The 16,374-nt window shown below is 40.6% G+C and overlaps 1 protein-coding gene across 11 annotated transcripts in view; it reads left to right on the top strand.

Moving 5' to 3' along the window:
* Nucleotides 1–16,374, top strand: part of SYNE2 (spectrin repeat containing nuclear envelope protein 2) — a 276,441-nt gene that overhangs the window by 73,815 nt on the left and 186,252 nt on the right. For all 11 annotated transcript variants that reach the window (XM_058162907.1, XM_058162909.1, XM_058162908.1 and 8 more), the window contains 9 exons: nucleotides 4,061–4,278; nucleotides 4,963–5,026; nucleotides 6,608–6,726; nucleotides 7,877–8,000; nucleotides 8,699–8,835; nucleotides 10,140–10,287; nucleotides 10,928–11,487; nucleotides 11,871–12,047; nucleotides 13,571–13,721. In XM_058162907.1, coding sequence (XP_058018890.1) covers nucleotides 4,061–4,278; nucleotides 4,963–5,026; nucleotides 6,608–6,726; nucleotides 7,877–8,000; nucleotides 8,699–8,835; nucleotides 10,140–10,287; nucleotides 10,928–11,487; nucleotides 11,871–12,047; nucleotides 13,571–13,721 — 1,698 coding nt within the window. The remainder of the gene's footprint in view (nucleotides 1–4,060; nucleotides 4,279–4,962; nucleotides 5,027–6,607; nucleotides 6,727–7,876; nucleotides 8,001–8,698; nucleotides 8,836–10,139; nucleotides 10,288–10,927; nucleotides 11,488–11,870; nucleotides 12,048–13,570; nucleotides 13,722–16,374) is intronic.

The raw sequence follows: 16,374 nt of genomic DNA, 5'->3' as shown, positions 1-16,374 counted from the left end.
GGACAAAAACCTGGCCCGAGGGTTCATCCGCCTTCAAAGTCCCTCTCGGCCCCGGTCCTCTTGTGAAGAAGAAGACAGGGACTTGCGCCTATGCTGTGATTACCGCGGCTAACGCCATTACGGTGCGGAATCGCTACCCCTGCCGCTCATCCCGGAGCTACTGGAGAGGTTGCGGGAGGCCACGATCTTCACCAAGCTCGATCTCCGGGGCCTACAACCTGGTGCGGATGCGAGAAGGAGACGAATGGAAGACGGCATTCGCACCCGATACGGACACTACGAATACACTGTCATGCCATTTGGGTTGACCAATGCTCCCGCCGTTTTCCAGCACTTCATGAGCAGCGTGTTCCGAGACATGTTGGATCGGTTCGTGGTTATCTACCTGACGACATCCTGATTTACTCCCGGTCCAGGAAAGCCACCTTCGACACGTCAGTCTGGTTCTGCAACGCTTGGAGCAACAACTCAATGCGAAGCTGGAGAAATGCGTCTTCTTCCGGACTTCCATAGAATTCCTCGGCATATCATCTCGCCCGAGGGCATAGCCATGGACCCATGTAAAGTAGAAGCTTTGTGTAGCTGGGAAGCCCTCGTCGGGTGAAGGATGTTCAGCGCCTGCTGGGCTTCGCCAACTACTACCGGACCTTCATCCCGGGCTTTGCCACACTGACGGCTCCACTTACCCAGCCCCTCAGGAAGAAGGTTGTGTTCCGGTGGGGTTCCCCGCAGCAACGAGCATTCACAGCCCTCAAGAAAGCCTTCGTCATGGAACCCGTCCTGAGGCATCCCGACCCGCTCCGGCCTTTTGTGGTGGAAACGGACGCGACCAATGTGGCTCTGGGAGGGGTGCTGCTACAGGCTCCGGCGAATGGTGGCACACTTTTCCCTGCGCTTACTACTCCCGGAAACTCAATCCTTCCGAGCGCAACTACACTATCTGGGAAAAGAGTTGCTGGCTATCAAGGCTGCATTCGAGGCTTGGCGACACCATCTGGAGGGCCCGACATCAGGTGGAGGTCGAGCGGACCATCGGAATCTCGAGCACCTCACCACAGCACGGAAGTTGAACCAGCGGCAGATCCGGTGGTCGTTTTTTGCCCGGTTCAACTTCCGCGTGACCTACATTCCCAGCGGTCACAACCGGAGGGCGGATGCCCTGTCCCGCAAGCCAGAGTACCTCTGCGCCAAGGGCCCCCTTCCTCCACGGACAGTGCTGCTGGGAGGAGCCTTGGCCGCAGCCCGGGAGCCAGTGGACTTGCGGGCCCAGGTGCGAGGCGCAGCGCCAGGACGCCTGGTCGCAGCAAAGGAGAGCGGAGGTGGGCCCCGTCTCCTTGGACCTTGGAGGAGGACTTACTCAAGTTTGGGCGATTATATGTGCCCACAACACCACTCCGAGCCCTTGTCATGACCCAGTGCCACGACAACCCTGCAGCAGGACATTTTGGGTTCTTCAAGACCCTCCACCTGGTGACACGGACCTTTTGGTGGCCCCTAGTACGGCATGATATACATGCCTACGTGACATCCTGCGTGCCGTGCCGGCAAGCCAAGGTCGCCACGGGGCCCCTCCCGGCTCCTCCAGCCCTTGCCGACACCCGACAGACCCTGGGGCGATCTCTATGGACTTCCTGACAGACCTGCCGCCGTCCTCTGGGTTCACCACGGTGCTGGTGGTGGTGGACATGCTCACCAAGATGGCACACTTCATCCCATGCCGCTGGACTGCCCACAGCCGCAAAACGCCCGCCTCTTTCTGCAGCACATCTTCCGCCCATGGTCTACCGGACAGGGTGGTTTCGGACCGCTGGAGTTCAGTTCACAGCCCGCTTCTGGAAGAGCCTGATGGCCGCGTTGGAGGTGCAGGTGTGTCTGTCGTCATCGCACCATCCGGAGACCGACGGGGGTACAGAGAAGGTCATCGGTATACTGGAACAGTATCTCCGTTGCTTCATCAACCAGCAACAGGACAACTGGGCCGACTACCTGTCCCTGGCGGAGTTTGCTTTTAACAACTCTCAGCACACCTCTACTCAGATGACCCCGTTCTTTGCCAATGTGGGGTACCATCCGCAGCTCTTCCCTCTGGCACCACCGACTCTCCTGTTCCCGAAACGCAGACCTTCCTGACGGAATTGCATGCGGTCCAACAGTTGGTACGCCAGCAGCTGAATCGGGCAAAGGAGGATTACAACGGTCCGCCGACCGCTCCCGACGGGCAACGCCCCGCTGGCAGTTGGAGACCGGTGTGGCTCTCCACCAAACACCTCCCGTCCGACCGCCCGGTAAAGAAGTTGGACCACCGATTCATCGGCCCGTTCCCTGTCGAGGCAGTCATCAACCCGGTAGCCTACCGACTGACCCTGCCACGATCCATGCGGATCCACCCGTTTTCACGGTCCCTTCTGGTTCCTGAGGCCACACCGAGTCCCCTTCGTGCCCAACAGCACCGTCACTGTCGCCGAGGACGGATCGGAGGAATACGAAGTCCACAGCGTCTGAGACTCCCGCTGGCTGAAGGGTCGTTTCCAATATTTGATCGCGTGGAAGGGATACGGGACTGATTTCTCCTGGGTAGATGCCTCCGGCGTTCATGCCCCTGACCTGGTGCAGGCCTTCCATGAGCAGAACCCAGCCCGACCGCATCCCGATCGTCAGCCCGGGGAAGGGCCCTGCGGTGAGGATAGTGTTGTGACCCAGGTTCCTGGACCCAGACTCCTGGACTCGGATGATTCAGAAAGTGAGGAGAAGACCTGGCCAGCCCTGCTTCTCTTGAGCCCTTTCCTCCCTGGCACCCACTCAAAGGGATGGGGAGGCCGGCACAGCCTGATTCCATGGAGCCTCCTTCTGATTTGGCAACGCCCCAAGAACAGTTTTGGAGCGATGCAAGGTCACGAGATGTAATCGCGCGCGCAGCAGCGGAAGAGTTGGGACAAAGCCAAGTCATAATTGTCATGCAGTGACATCTGCAGAGACTATAAATAGGAGGCGGGACTTCCTGGTTTTTTGTCTTGGACAAAGTAATGAGTTGGCGCGAGCTAATGAATTGGCGCGAGCTAACTATTTCAATGGAGGGAAGAATATATTCGTGAGTAATTCTGGCCTTATCTATAATTTCCTCGTTATCTCCAGAAACTTGGCAGGCCCGTGGGTAGACGTGGCCAGGACATGTATCTATGTAAATAAAAGGGGAAAAAAAGGAAGGCCTCTGACGGACTCTTTGCTGGGAGTATTGGGGGAAGGGAAACAGAACAAGATGACTTCCAAGGTCCCTTCCAACTCTGTTACTGTTAATTTAATTTGTTGAAACAAATAATTATAATCTACTAGTTCAGTAGAATCTATGTACCTGAGCTGAAAATGTGCATATTCTGCCTGTCTATAGTAAGTAAGGATTTTTTAAAATCCAAAATGGTACTTGTGAGCTAAATTACTGGTGAACAGTAACTGGGTAAATATTCTGATACCTTTAGTTCTTTCTCTGCTATTTGGCTGTCCAGTGCTTTGGACTCCCCCCACCACCCCTAAAAAGTACCTTGTAGCATGTCCCTTTTTTGAAGTGTTGCAGACAGATGTTATATTTCCCCTGCTGCATACTCCAAGGCAGGGATCTCCAATCTTGGCAACTTTAAGCCTGGCAGACTTCAGCTCCCAGAACTCCCCAGCCAGCAAAGCTGTTCTGGGAGCTGAAGTCCGCCAGGCTTAAAGTTGCCAAGGTTGGAGATCCCTGCTCCAAGGCACCTTTGGATATTGAATTTGAAGCACCATATTGTTTGGTCATTTAATGGACCAAAGAGCTCAACTTCACATCAACAATGACAGTTGAATATCTTAACTGGTCAGCTCTCTGGCTTCTGAATTTCAGCCGACATTCCTTATCCATAGTGTTACCACATAGCCACAATGCTTCAAAGAATATGATTGATTAGGTTAAGTTTAAATGTGTTTGTGGGACTACCATTAAGAGTTTTATGGGACGAGTGCAGGTGATTTCGATTGGCAGTTAATAAGGACTTGGAGTACTCAAGATGGATGTATCTGCATTTCTGTATCCATTTAGGCCTTCTTTTCTCAGCAAGGTAGCCTGGGTGAGCTTAATACTTGCTTACAAGCTTTGAAAACCATGAGTGATAAAATAACCAAAGTGGAAAAGGAGTCCAAAATAAAGCTGCCAATTGCAGAATATGAGCAAAAGAAAAAAGAACTTCAACAATGCGCAGCAACTATTTACAATGAACTGGTATCTAGGACTGGCGATGACCATTCACCTGAGAAAGGGTGGGTATTTTCAATAATTAGTACAGAACTGTGGCATGGGGGCAGTTATAGTTGGTTTAGTATCAAATAAAATTGCTTTTGTGAGAGATTCTTAACTCTTTCACACCTTTGACTGTCCCTCATTTCATGGCTGGAGTAATGGATTTCACTATGCTATAAATTAAAACCGGACATTTTGCAAAAAGTTAGTGTGGTAAGCTATTTTGAGGAAGAAGCTTATAACTCACCATTATGTGTAAATTGGCCCTGAAATTAAAGTACTTTTTCGGAAAGGGTGACATGTGGAGGGCACACGGGAAAAAAAAAAAACTAAGAACAACAGTGGGGTGATTTTATGTCACCAGCTCCAACCATTTTTTACATGCATTGCGGTATCACATGTACCCAAAAAGGACAGAATTTATAACACAATGTTGTAATGTTGTTTTCATCATTGCAATGAAAATAGCAAGTCCCCGCAGATGCTACTGTTTGTGATATATGAATAGAATATGACGCATTTTAATTCCACGGAAGAGCCAGGGTGGAGATGAGAGGGAGAGAAGACAAGAAATGAAGTTTGGGAAACTTTGAGTTCTTTTCTCAGTAACATTAAATAGAATTGGGATGGTGCTTTTCTTTTTTTCAGTGTTAAGATGTATTTTTCATTGCTTTGCTCTGATGTTATTTCATTTTCAAATTCAGAGAGTTTACACCTGCATCAGTCAATGAAGAGAAGGTATCATCTCAGAATCCTGAAGCTGAAAAGGTAATACTCACATTTTAATGTTCACGTAGATCAGCCTTCCCTAATCCAAAACTGAGTTTGGGGAGTTGCATTTTAACTGGTTGATGAAGACTGATGTATGTAGATAAATGTTTGTAGATCAATGCCTGTTTGTTATTATGTGACAGCCTGAAAAATAGTCTTGCATGGATCACAGAGCCACATATTAGAAACCTGAAATTCATAAGATGCTGTAGAATTTGCTCTTCTTCGCACAAGATTTTTCTCCATTGGTGATTATAAGGTCTGTTCAGTATAGCATAACATTCATGCTATTAATTCATTAATACCTTTTGAAATCAAGGCTTTTAATACAAATTGTTATCCTATAATAAGCAGCTACCCTGCATCCTCCTCAGATACAAGCAATCTGTTGCATCGCTTCTACATCATCACCTACTGACTTTTACCTTGAGTTCTAACTCCTTGGGCTTCCAGAATGGAGCTGGTTCAGCCATTCTTTCTTAGCCGCTCGAAGTCCACACATCTTCAGGTTGCCAAGATTGAGAAATACTTGGCGTAGCAGTTGCAGGTCTCTTCTGCCTGAAAGTTCCCTCTCACTGACAAAGATGTTTTGCTTGGACACTTCAGACCTGTTGAATAGCATATGAGTACAGCTGGCTATGGGGACAGTGAGTGGAGTGAGAAGGCAGTGAAAGTCAGAGGCATGCCTACAGGTGGATCTTCAACACCATTGCCTCATAGGATTATGATTCAGATGACATAAGTTGCAATGGAATGTCATCCTTTGCATGCAAAGTCTGCTGCACCAAGGCCTTTCAAATAAAGGTTTTCCTCTATTGCAACTTTTTAAAAGAAGCAGAAAAAAGTTATTACAATCCTTCCTGAAATCAGGCATAAGTTGTTCCCTTGACAGCCTCGGAATTTCATGTCTGGATAAATCTAATTTAAAAATATCTCGGAAGTTCCCATTAGTATTAACAAAAAACAACAACCCCCCACTGATAATAGTTTTGAATAAAAATATATAGCCGAATTTACTTTTTCTGCTTAGTCATTTATTTATTCTGTCTAAAAGAAATTGTAGGAATAGTATTTGCCACTTTCATAATTCTGACTGGTAAACCAGAGAGCAAATCTCAGATGCTTATTTGAAAATTCAGATTGATTTAAAAACTACCTTCTATAAGCATTTTAGATCTGTATTCTGTAAAACATGTATTTTCTAGTCCAAGCACATTTTACTATTTTACCATTCTTAATATATAGGAAAAAATTACTGTGACAAGGACATTTGGCTTTAGATATGGCTGAATGCAGCCTTTATGCATGTGGAAAGTTCCTCTTTAGCAACATGAATGGGAAAACATAAATGTTCAATTTCTCAACTTTTCACATAAAATGTCCTGAATTAGGATAAAATAAGTCTGTGAAAATAATTTTCCTTGTGGCTTTAGTCTTTTTAAACAAAATCTTTAATTTTGGAGGTTGAGATTTCTTTTATATGGAAAATTAACAAGGTCTCGTTCTATTGAATCTACATAATTATTTTTATGGATATTATATATCACAATTATTTAACTATTTTGGTTATATTTTTAGGATTCAGAAGATGTTTCTTGTATAAATTTGGAACCAGAAAAGGAATTTCAAAATGGCAAACACCATGCAGAAAAATTGGAAAGTGGTGGAGACTTGGCCTTAAAAAAGTTAAAAGAAAGGTATATTTTGGTGTAAAATATTGAATGACAAGAAATAGGTATTTACTAGAAATATCTGGAGTAAATTTTGTAAACCTTTTTTAAAAAAAATAAAGCAGAATCTTCAAACTGGTTTAACTTGTTTTAATCTGTCAGATTCCAGTCCTAGAGTTATTATAAAGAGTAACATAAAATGCATTTTCCTTAAATTTTTCCTCTTTGGACTAGTCTGAATACTTATTTTAGATTTCACAATCATTTGGTCTTGAAATAGGCTAGGGCTGTTCCAATTGAGTGAAGTGCCTTGCTTTGTCTCCCTTTAGGAATTCCCCAGTGTTCCTTCCTCAGCCTCAGAAATCAGATCTCTCCTGGTTGGATTTGCTTACTTGCATGTTGAACATTTAATTTAAGAACTTGCTTCTTTTTGTGCATGGTGCAGAAAATAAATTTAAACATAAAAAAACCCATTCATTTAGGATATGCAAGTAAGAAGATTATTTTTTGTAAAAATAGTATTTATTGATGTTTCATCATTTAAAACATAGTACAAAAGTACAACACAAAGAAAAAAAACATTAAAAAAAAAGACATAACAAAATTTTTCCACTCTGGGGCTTCTGGGGTGGCATCACTGTGGTGTGGTATAGGAAGACGGGATTCTGTTCTTTTTGCCCGATTTTTTGTATCTGGAGACCGGCAACGGTAAAGTTGGACCCAGCAAAAGAAAAGGGAACACTCGGAGGCGACGGGACAAAGAGTGATCCCCTACTGTGGAGGGTGGATTCCGTGAAATCCGCCACAGAAAAAATTCTAATTCTAAATATCTCTATCATAAATTACATCCTTATTTATTAATTATATATAATTACCTCTATTCGTAGTTCAATTTCATATCCTCTATTTCTTCAACAATTTTACCTTCTACATATTATATTTAACAAATTATCGCTTATTTTTTCGTCTCCTCTCAAGCCAGGAATACGTAAGTAAGAAGATTATTTTATAAATCAAGATGGCTGATAGAAGAAATGAGAAAGTAAAGCAATAGGAAACAGATGTTTGAATTATTTCATGAATATGAGGACGAGAAGGCAGCATTAGAAGAAACTGGAATCTTGCTTTCATGTCCAATTTTCCATAATATTACTAATAATATCATGTTTTCTCTTAGCTATGACACAGCAAGACATAATCTGAAACTTCACCTAAAGAGCATCAGAGAGACTATAACTCCGTCTTTAACCGATGATGTGAGAAACATTTCTTCCCTTCAGAAGAAATTACAAATACTGGAAGTAAGGGTTCCTCAGACATTTACCACAAGTGACTGTGTTAGAATTTTGTGAGAATATAATGGACACGTTCATAAAATGGTTATTAAGTCAGGTGGAGCCAGTTACAAAATACCTGTAAAACAGAGGACAAACGACAGCCTACAATACAACTACCTCCATTTGAGTTTCTGAAATGACTCGGGGGCCACAGAGAGAGCCAGTAACAGTGTTAATATAAGATTCTGCTTGAGGTTGATGCTTTGGTTTATGTCCTGTTAACTTCATATTAATTAAAAAAAATTTTTTTTACAAAAATATTAAATTGGTAAGACAGGAAGCTTGGCTGATGCCAAAGAATGTCACGATGCAATTCACTGCACACAAGCACAAAACATTATCTTGGGGTATTATGTATCATTCATTAGGTTCTCATGCAGAGGAATTGACAAATGAATTAATTTTAATAATTAAATTATTAAATTTAAATTAATTGATTTTAATTATTAAATTAATTAAATTATTAATATGCCAATCAGAATTTATATGAATGTATTATAATCAATAGATGAACTGTTTGTGCTTTGTCTCAGTTAACACACTATGGTAAAACTGTGGAAAAAAGCATAGTTGACCATTATTTCTGTTTTTGGGTTTATAAATCTGACAATGTTACTTAAAAAATTATAGCGCGCCACTAAAGTTTATACACTTTGTTTCAGGCTTTAGATCGTAAAGGTGATTCTTCCTGGAAACTGTTTGATTCTGTGGCTTCACAGTTAGTGAAGTTCTCATGTGAGATGGACTTGGAAGATTTGCACAAAGAATGGGATGAGCTCCAGTTTGCTTTAGATAAAAGGTACAGTTGGCAAATTAAAATTTGAAGAAGCAGTGGGCTAATTGACTGGACATAAGGGAAGCATACATAGATTTGTCTTCACGAAAATCAGTGATGCCCTCTTCTGAACTAGTCTGACTTATCAGATGGTGTGAGAGATGGGGAAAGTTGGTTCAGCTTACAGATTGCCTCTTAAGTATTCATCTGTTCATGTGAAGAGGGGATGGCTTGTACTCCTTATGGACTGAGACCACAGAAAGTGAGAAGAAGTTATAATGCACAATCTGGATTGATTTCTAGGAAGATCTCTTTTTTTTTTAAAAAAAAAGGCATCTAGCCTTGAAAGGGAACAACAGATATTCTACAAAAATGAAGATAACAGAGATGTGCTCAGGTTGCCCAATCACTATGAACTTTTAAAGGGAGTGATATCAAACATATCAAATTACCGAAGATGTCAAGGTTCCAAGTAATACATCCCATTCAAAAAGAATTCCGAGGCAGTCCATTCCTTCAAAGAACATTTTACTGGGACATATCAAATCGGCATGTGACGGTGAAAAACCGGCTTTAAATTCCCACCGGGTTTTCACCCAGTTAAAAGTAAAATTTGGCACTTCCTCCCAGAGTCTCCAGTCACATGGTCCAATAAGCATACAGTCCAGTTGCTAGGTGACCTCAGTCTCCACCTTTCGAACACCTGCACCAATGTCCTCGATTGCCACGGGAAGGAATTTTATTTAGGCTACAATACTCTAGCTATCTCTACAACCCCCTCCCTGGCCCCTTCACTCCAGGCTGTGTCAGCCCTAAAGCCATGAGAAAAGAAACTCCCTAGAGAAAACTACAAAAAGGAAAATGGACACAGTTAAGCCAATTTCATGGTTGACATTAGATTTGATAAGCATAGCACATCCTCATGGATGGCCAGTTCCTTCAATAAGTTCTGCAGGCAATGAAAGTGATCTTAGGAAGTTTTGCTCTTTTTCTAGACTTTTTCCTTATGCTCACGTGTATTTTTTTTATTTTATTTTAAATTTTATTTTAAATTTAAATTATTTTATTTGTATTTTTTAAAAAATGGTGAGTTGGGGTGTTGATTATCCTACTCCCGTTAGTCAAAATTTTACAAAGCCTGACTGATCCTTAAAAGCTAAGACCTGTGAACTTTAATGAAAAAGCAAAAAACAGAAATCCTTGGGTGTATACCACATTCTATGTTAATGGAGTTATGTCAAGAACTACTCTGTCCTTATATATTGTACAACATGTGGAGACATTTCCTTAAGTGATGTCCTGTTGATTTTGCACTTGCTGCCCTGTAGGATGGAATCTTTAAAGGCTGCTTTGGCCCATGTTATGCCAATAGAAAACGAGTGGGTCTTACTCTGCAGATCAGAAGAACAGCTTTGTAAAAGAGACATTCCACGTTATGTGATGAGTAAAACTGATCTTCTGTACAAGAAAGTGAAGGTTTGTACTGATTATGTTGAAATTTTCTTTGGCATTTGAAGCACACCTAGCCATCTTCAATAGGTCAGCACCAGATTCTTCTAGAGCATTATCTATATTCACAGAAATCCTAAGTGCAAAATTGCAAAAAGAAATTTTCAGAAAAGAACTTAGAAGCAGAACTGCTGAAGCCTCCTCTTTTCTCAGTTCAACTTCCCAATCTCAGCCACTTTTCTCTGAAGGAAAGTGGTAGAGAGGTTCTGAGTTATGCTATAATGTTTATTATGGCCCAAAGACTTATTTAAGTGCTTTCCTCCAAATTTGTTTATTCCCCTAGAAGAATAAACGTGTCTGCTCATCAGTTTTCATCTACAAAAGTAGATGTGGTGCTTAGGAATATTAGAAACTACTTTATATCCAGTTGACCTGTTGGTCCATCAACGTTGACCTGTAATAGCTTTTTAGACTATCAGGCAAGAGTTTTTCCAGCCTTACTTAGAGAAGTCAGGTTTTCAAACTGTGCCTTTCTGAATAAAAGTATGCAGTCTAACATTTTGCTCTAGGGCCATCTCTCATTCCTCAGATTTATTAAGTATAATAGCATTGTAGTTATTAATATGCATAAAACATAGTTTCCTGATGCTATCATTCTTTCTTTCAGAAAATTCAGGCATCTATATTAAATTGTATTGAACAATGCAACAGCCAAGAACAAAAGAGCCCTGCAGGATGGACAATTGACCAAAGAGATCGGCAGGCCATTGGTTTAATAATCAGCGAGTATAAAATACGGTTAGAAGAAATGAGTCAAAAGATACAAGCTATTGAAACAGTTTTGCAAGATTTTGAAAGTTTTCTGGCTTCCCTGAGACATATTCAATGTTCTATGGATGCTTCTACATCGCTGAGCTCGTCTCCACAGTCAATGCAGGAGGTTTCTCACATGGAGAAAGAGGCCAAAACTCTAGATGAGAAATTGAAGCAACTTCATATCTATTTTGTAGAGGCTGAAAGCGGTGAAAAAAAGATGAGCTGTGAAGAGTTGGTAGCAGCTCTACTTGTAAAGGAAAACCCCTGTATTGATTCTGAAGCAACTCAGAATCAAAAGACTGAAGAATTTTCCTTGAGGAATAATGAGCTGTTTAAAAATCTTCAAGATATATATGATTCAATCAGTGTGATAGGTTTAAGGGACCCAACAATTCCTGCTATTTCGCAAAGGTGAGTAAACATTTTTTTCACTAATTCTTAGATCTTATGGTTGGGAATTATGGAAGTTGAAGCCCTTCTTGAAACTGGAAGCATTTTAAAATAATATAATGATGAAATACAACATAATAAATCTGAAAGGTTCATTTTTCAGGAGGCAACTGGACTTTCTTGTTTATCTTTGAAGACATTTCGCTTCTCATCCAAGAAGCTTCTTCAGCTCTAACAAGGAAGCCCAGTTACCTCCTGAAAAAGCACCTTTGGGACAACCATTACCTGGATGACAGAGAATCTCCATAGACATAATAAATCAAAGTATTTTAAAATAAAGACTATCAAAATAGTCACAGTGAAATTATAAAGTATTAATCTATTTTTTTCTCCTGATAATATAGGTTGAAGTTGCTTGATGAACTGTGGAAGAAGCTGGATCGCTGTGCTCCAGAAATGAAAGCCTTGAATGAGATTAGTCAATTTTCCCAGTTGCCAAAAGCCCAGGACAATGAAGTCAGTCAGCAGTGGAGATTTACCCAGGACCTATGGAAGAAAACTAAACTTGCAATTACTGAAAAGTAGGTCACAATTCTATGTTTATATGTGCCTCCAAGGAAGTCCTACTGGAATTCAGTAAAACTTACTTCTGAATAGATTTCATTAGGACTGTACTATATACTATATATGCTGTTCTGCTATATTTCATGCAGTTGTAGACTGAGCTTTTACCCATCTTCACACATTGCAATAAATTAGAGATACAGTAAATGATCACTCGTACTGGAACACATAACTTCCCTTTTATATCTCCTTTAATTGGAAGTTAAAGAACTCATGAAAAAAAATTTTTGTTTATCAAAATTATTAACTCTTAAACAATTCAGTTATTGTAAGCCAGAAGCAAGCTACATTTTCTGGTTGTGGAAAAAATCAACCTGGAACTTTCAGTTAAAATACTATAAAAAGAAAATGATGAAAAATGTGTCTAGAAATTGCAAAAAGAAAAATTACACAAGCAATGTATTTAACAAGTGAGTTGACTTGTTCATAGAAATCCAGAATTCTCATAAATCCTGGCTGGGTCATTTCTCTTACTTGGAAGTATTGCATATTACAACTTTTGAGGACTGGGCAACTTTTAAATGATAACTGGACAACAGATGATTAAACTTTAGTTTGTGTAGGAAACTGTCTATGTTGGTAAGGAAATAGAATGTCATAGAATTAAAAATTTTCACTATGGAAGAATGACTGGAAGAGTCCAAGAAGGGATCCCCTACTTTAATATTCTGATCTGGCCATTCTTATCCCCCTCCTTGCTCCCTTTGTTTATTTGTTTTTATAATATTTATTTTAATTATGGACTGTTATATTCTTATATGTGTTGTTTACATATTTGTGGTTTTACTTGATGTATGTTGTCCAGAGTCGCTTTTAAAGAGAGGAGCAGTTATAAAAATTTGATTAATAAATACAATGTATTTTGCTGCCAGTGATGTATACAGATAGTCCTCATTTAGTGACTGCCTGGTTTAGTAACCATTTGCAGTTATAACTGCGATGAAAAAAACACTTTATAATCTATTCTTGCCTTTAGGATTTTTACAGACGTGTAAACTGAAGTAAGATCATAAGCACAGTTGTGCGTTCATTTAACAACCACCTTGCATAATGACCAAGTTGCTAGTCCCAATTGTGGGAGACATAGATAGTCTCTTTTTCTCTTTACATGGTCAGTTATCTTCATAATAAATTGATGCCAATTATCATAGGCATCTATCATAACTAGAACAGCAGCTTAGGCGTGGGCGATGCAAAACTGGAAATAAGTTAAACTCCTCTCCTTATGTAGTATGATTCTAATTTTAATTTTCCTCTAAGATGGTATATGAAACTATGAAAGAATATTCCTGCATGTAACCCCTAGTTTAGTCCTAAAGGCTATTAATTCTCTTCCTCCTTTTTGTGAAAGGTTAGTTACTTTGGAGTTGAATGGCCATATTAGATTCCTTGACATGTTCATAATCATTCAAAATAAGGTTCTCTAATTTTAGGCAGGTAAATGTCTTCAATTTTCTTTTGGCTTTGTTCCCTTCTATAGGCGTGAGTATTGTAAAAGCACAATGGAACTCTTGAAGCAATATCAAAGCTGCAAAACCTGTTTGACTAGCATTATTCTGAAGCAAGAAAATGCCCTATCACAGCAAGCCTCTTACATGGGAAAAGAAAACCTGCAGAAGATAATTGCTAAGGTGAAGTTTTAGGGAATTTTCTGTACATGGGAAACCATTTCTCTGGTCCTGTGCAAATGAGCATTCGGTGATGGGCATGGGGCACAATGCATTGACAACTGGAAGGCTTTCATTTTAAACAAAGACCTAGCAATTAGTCATAAGTATTTTTCCTCCTTCACTGCTGATCACTTCATTAAAAGACAGCTCTAATGTTTTAAGTATATCATCTGTTATATATCACTTAGGTACAGTATATCATCAGTTGACACAAAGGTCTAATCCAGGGGTGATAAACGCAAGGCCTGTGGGCCGGATCTGGCCCACGGGGTGCTTAGATCTGGCCTGCAGGGCTGCCCTGGAAATAGCGAAGGACTGGCCCATGGTACCTCTGCCAGTGTAAACGGAAGTATGAGGGCAGTGCACAGCCCTCCTAACCTCTGTTTTCACTGACAGAGGGTTGCAAGAGGCTGTTCCAACCAAAAACAGATCTCATGAGGGTCACGTAGGCCCCTCCCAGAGCTTTGTTTTGCGGGCAGAGGGTTTCAGGAGGCTGTCCCAGCTGAAAACAGAGCTCACAAGCCCATTTTCTTTCACAGGCACCACTGACATGAGTGATGTCAACCTGGGCCCCCCCCCCTCCCCGCAGATCAAACACAGCCCTGAGGCAGCTCTCAGTGAAATTGAGTTTGACACCTCTGGTCTAATCCCTAGTCATGGAACCCTATAAAACTCTCAGTTCAGAATGTTATCCTCAAATTGAACAGCCAGTGTCTGGCTCCAGAACACTGTGTTTTATGTGTCTTACATTTTGGTCTATTGCTGCCTATCCAGTGCAGCTAGTAACTTATAGATTCATAGTGAACAAAGATAAAATTCTAATAATCCTATTCTATGAGTGTGTATAGCATGGTGTAACGAAATGGGAATTATGAATCTGTGTAGATTACAGTCTAGAGATGCATTGCTTGGTGCCCTTTGGCTAATACCTATTAAGCACCAATTGCATTCCTCCCAGCCTGCTGCAGATACAATCTGAAAACAAATCTTCTCTGCTATGGAACACAGTCTTCTTAGCAGTGATTTATTGGAGAAGCCCCACCTGTGTACAGTGTTACCATCAACACTCCATGGGGAGATAGGAGACAAAGCTCCCAAGCCAACAATCTGGGCTTCTTCCAGGCCTCATCCTGCAAGTGTTGAGATTTTTCAGCTGTTACCATGTCTATAGGCGAAGCTTCCTGTTGATTAAGATATAGATAAGTTTCATGCAAAGCGCTTACTATAGGATAGAGGAAGAAATATTCACAGGTACCCAACTTTCCGTAAATCATGAAATATATCTCTGAAACAAGATCTTAATACAGGTAGCCCTCAACTTACGACCTCAATTGAGCCCAAAATTTCTGCTACTAAGTGAGAGTTTGTTATGTGGATTTTGCCTCATTTTATGACTTTTCTTGCCAGAGTTGTTAAGTTAGCAATACAGTTGTTAAATGAATCTGGCTTTCCCATTGACTTTGCATGTCAGAAGGTTGCAAAAGATCACATGACCCATGGAGATGCTGCAGTGGTTATAAATGTGAAAAATGGTCATAAATCACTTTTTTCAGTGCCGTTGTAACTTCAAATGGTCACTAAATGAACTGTTGTAAGTTGAGGACTATCTGTTTAGGATATTTCAGTATGTCAATAATATTTCCATGTTTGAATAGAAAGCAAAGTTTATCAATAGACAACAATGTCAACATTAACAAAATATATAAAGAAAAGAGGTAGATGATTCAGAATTTGATAATACATACTTGTTAGCTTACTTGCTTTGAAGATTTAACTTTACCTCAAAGAGGACTTGAAATGGATCATTCCATTTCAGAAAAATCTTGACATCTCTTTCTGCATCTTTGTTATTTAAATAAAGGCCTAAAGATTTCTCATTCCTGGTCTTTTAGGATTCTCCCCAGCTTATGCATAATGTAATTAATAATAGGAGTCAGAATCCAAATACTTGGATTTGAACATGTGATGTATCTTTCCTTTCTGCCAAGATTGTTTTATTTGAATTCAACAATACCATGAGCATTTTCTCACACATCAATTGCTATATTTCCAGTTTATTAATTCACAGGTGTAAAGAGAGGGTCCTTAGCTGTGGGTTTATTTTTTTAAAAGGGAATTGGCCTTTAAAACACAGGTCTGCCATGTCATTCCTGATCTGGCTCAATTCTGCATTGGAAAGAAAAGAAATTGAAATTTTTTCCACTCCAAAGTGTGCAGAGTTTCATGCTTATTTTTTTCTGTTAGAAGACTAAGCGGACAAGTTGTCTATCATCTGTTGCTTCAAAACCTTTGTCCTACTTTCTCATTGTCTAGCTGAAATGTACTAAAAACAGAGTATTGTCTGACAGGGAACAAAGCTGTCATTAACAAAAGCTTTATAATTGCCAAGTGGTAACGGTCAGTTCTCCACTGCCTGTGTTTATGTGTTCTGAGGGCATAAAAGAGCCACTTCAGAAATCCTAAGTGGAAAATAAAAATGTTATTTTGCAAGTTTCAGAGACACAAATTTGGTGACACAATTCTGTAAATTAAAATGAGTGATTTATTTTTGGAAACAACTGTCATTATCAAAGTAAATGTTGTATTACCTGAAAAACAATGTTTATTATTTTAA

Source organism: Ahaetulla prasina, chromosome 1 (assembly GCF_028640845.1).
Source record: "Ahaetulla prasina isolate Xishuangbanna chromosome 1, ASM2864084v1, whole genome shotgun sequence".
Lineage (NCBI taxonomy): Eukaryota > Metazoa > Chordata > Lepidosauria > Squamata > Colubridae > Ahaetulla > Ahaetulla prasina.
This window is presented reverse-complemented; position numbering and strand designations above follow the sequence as displayed.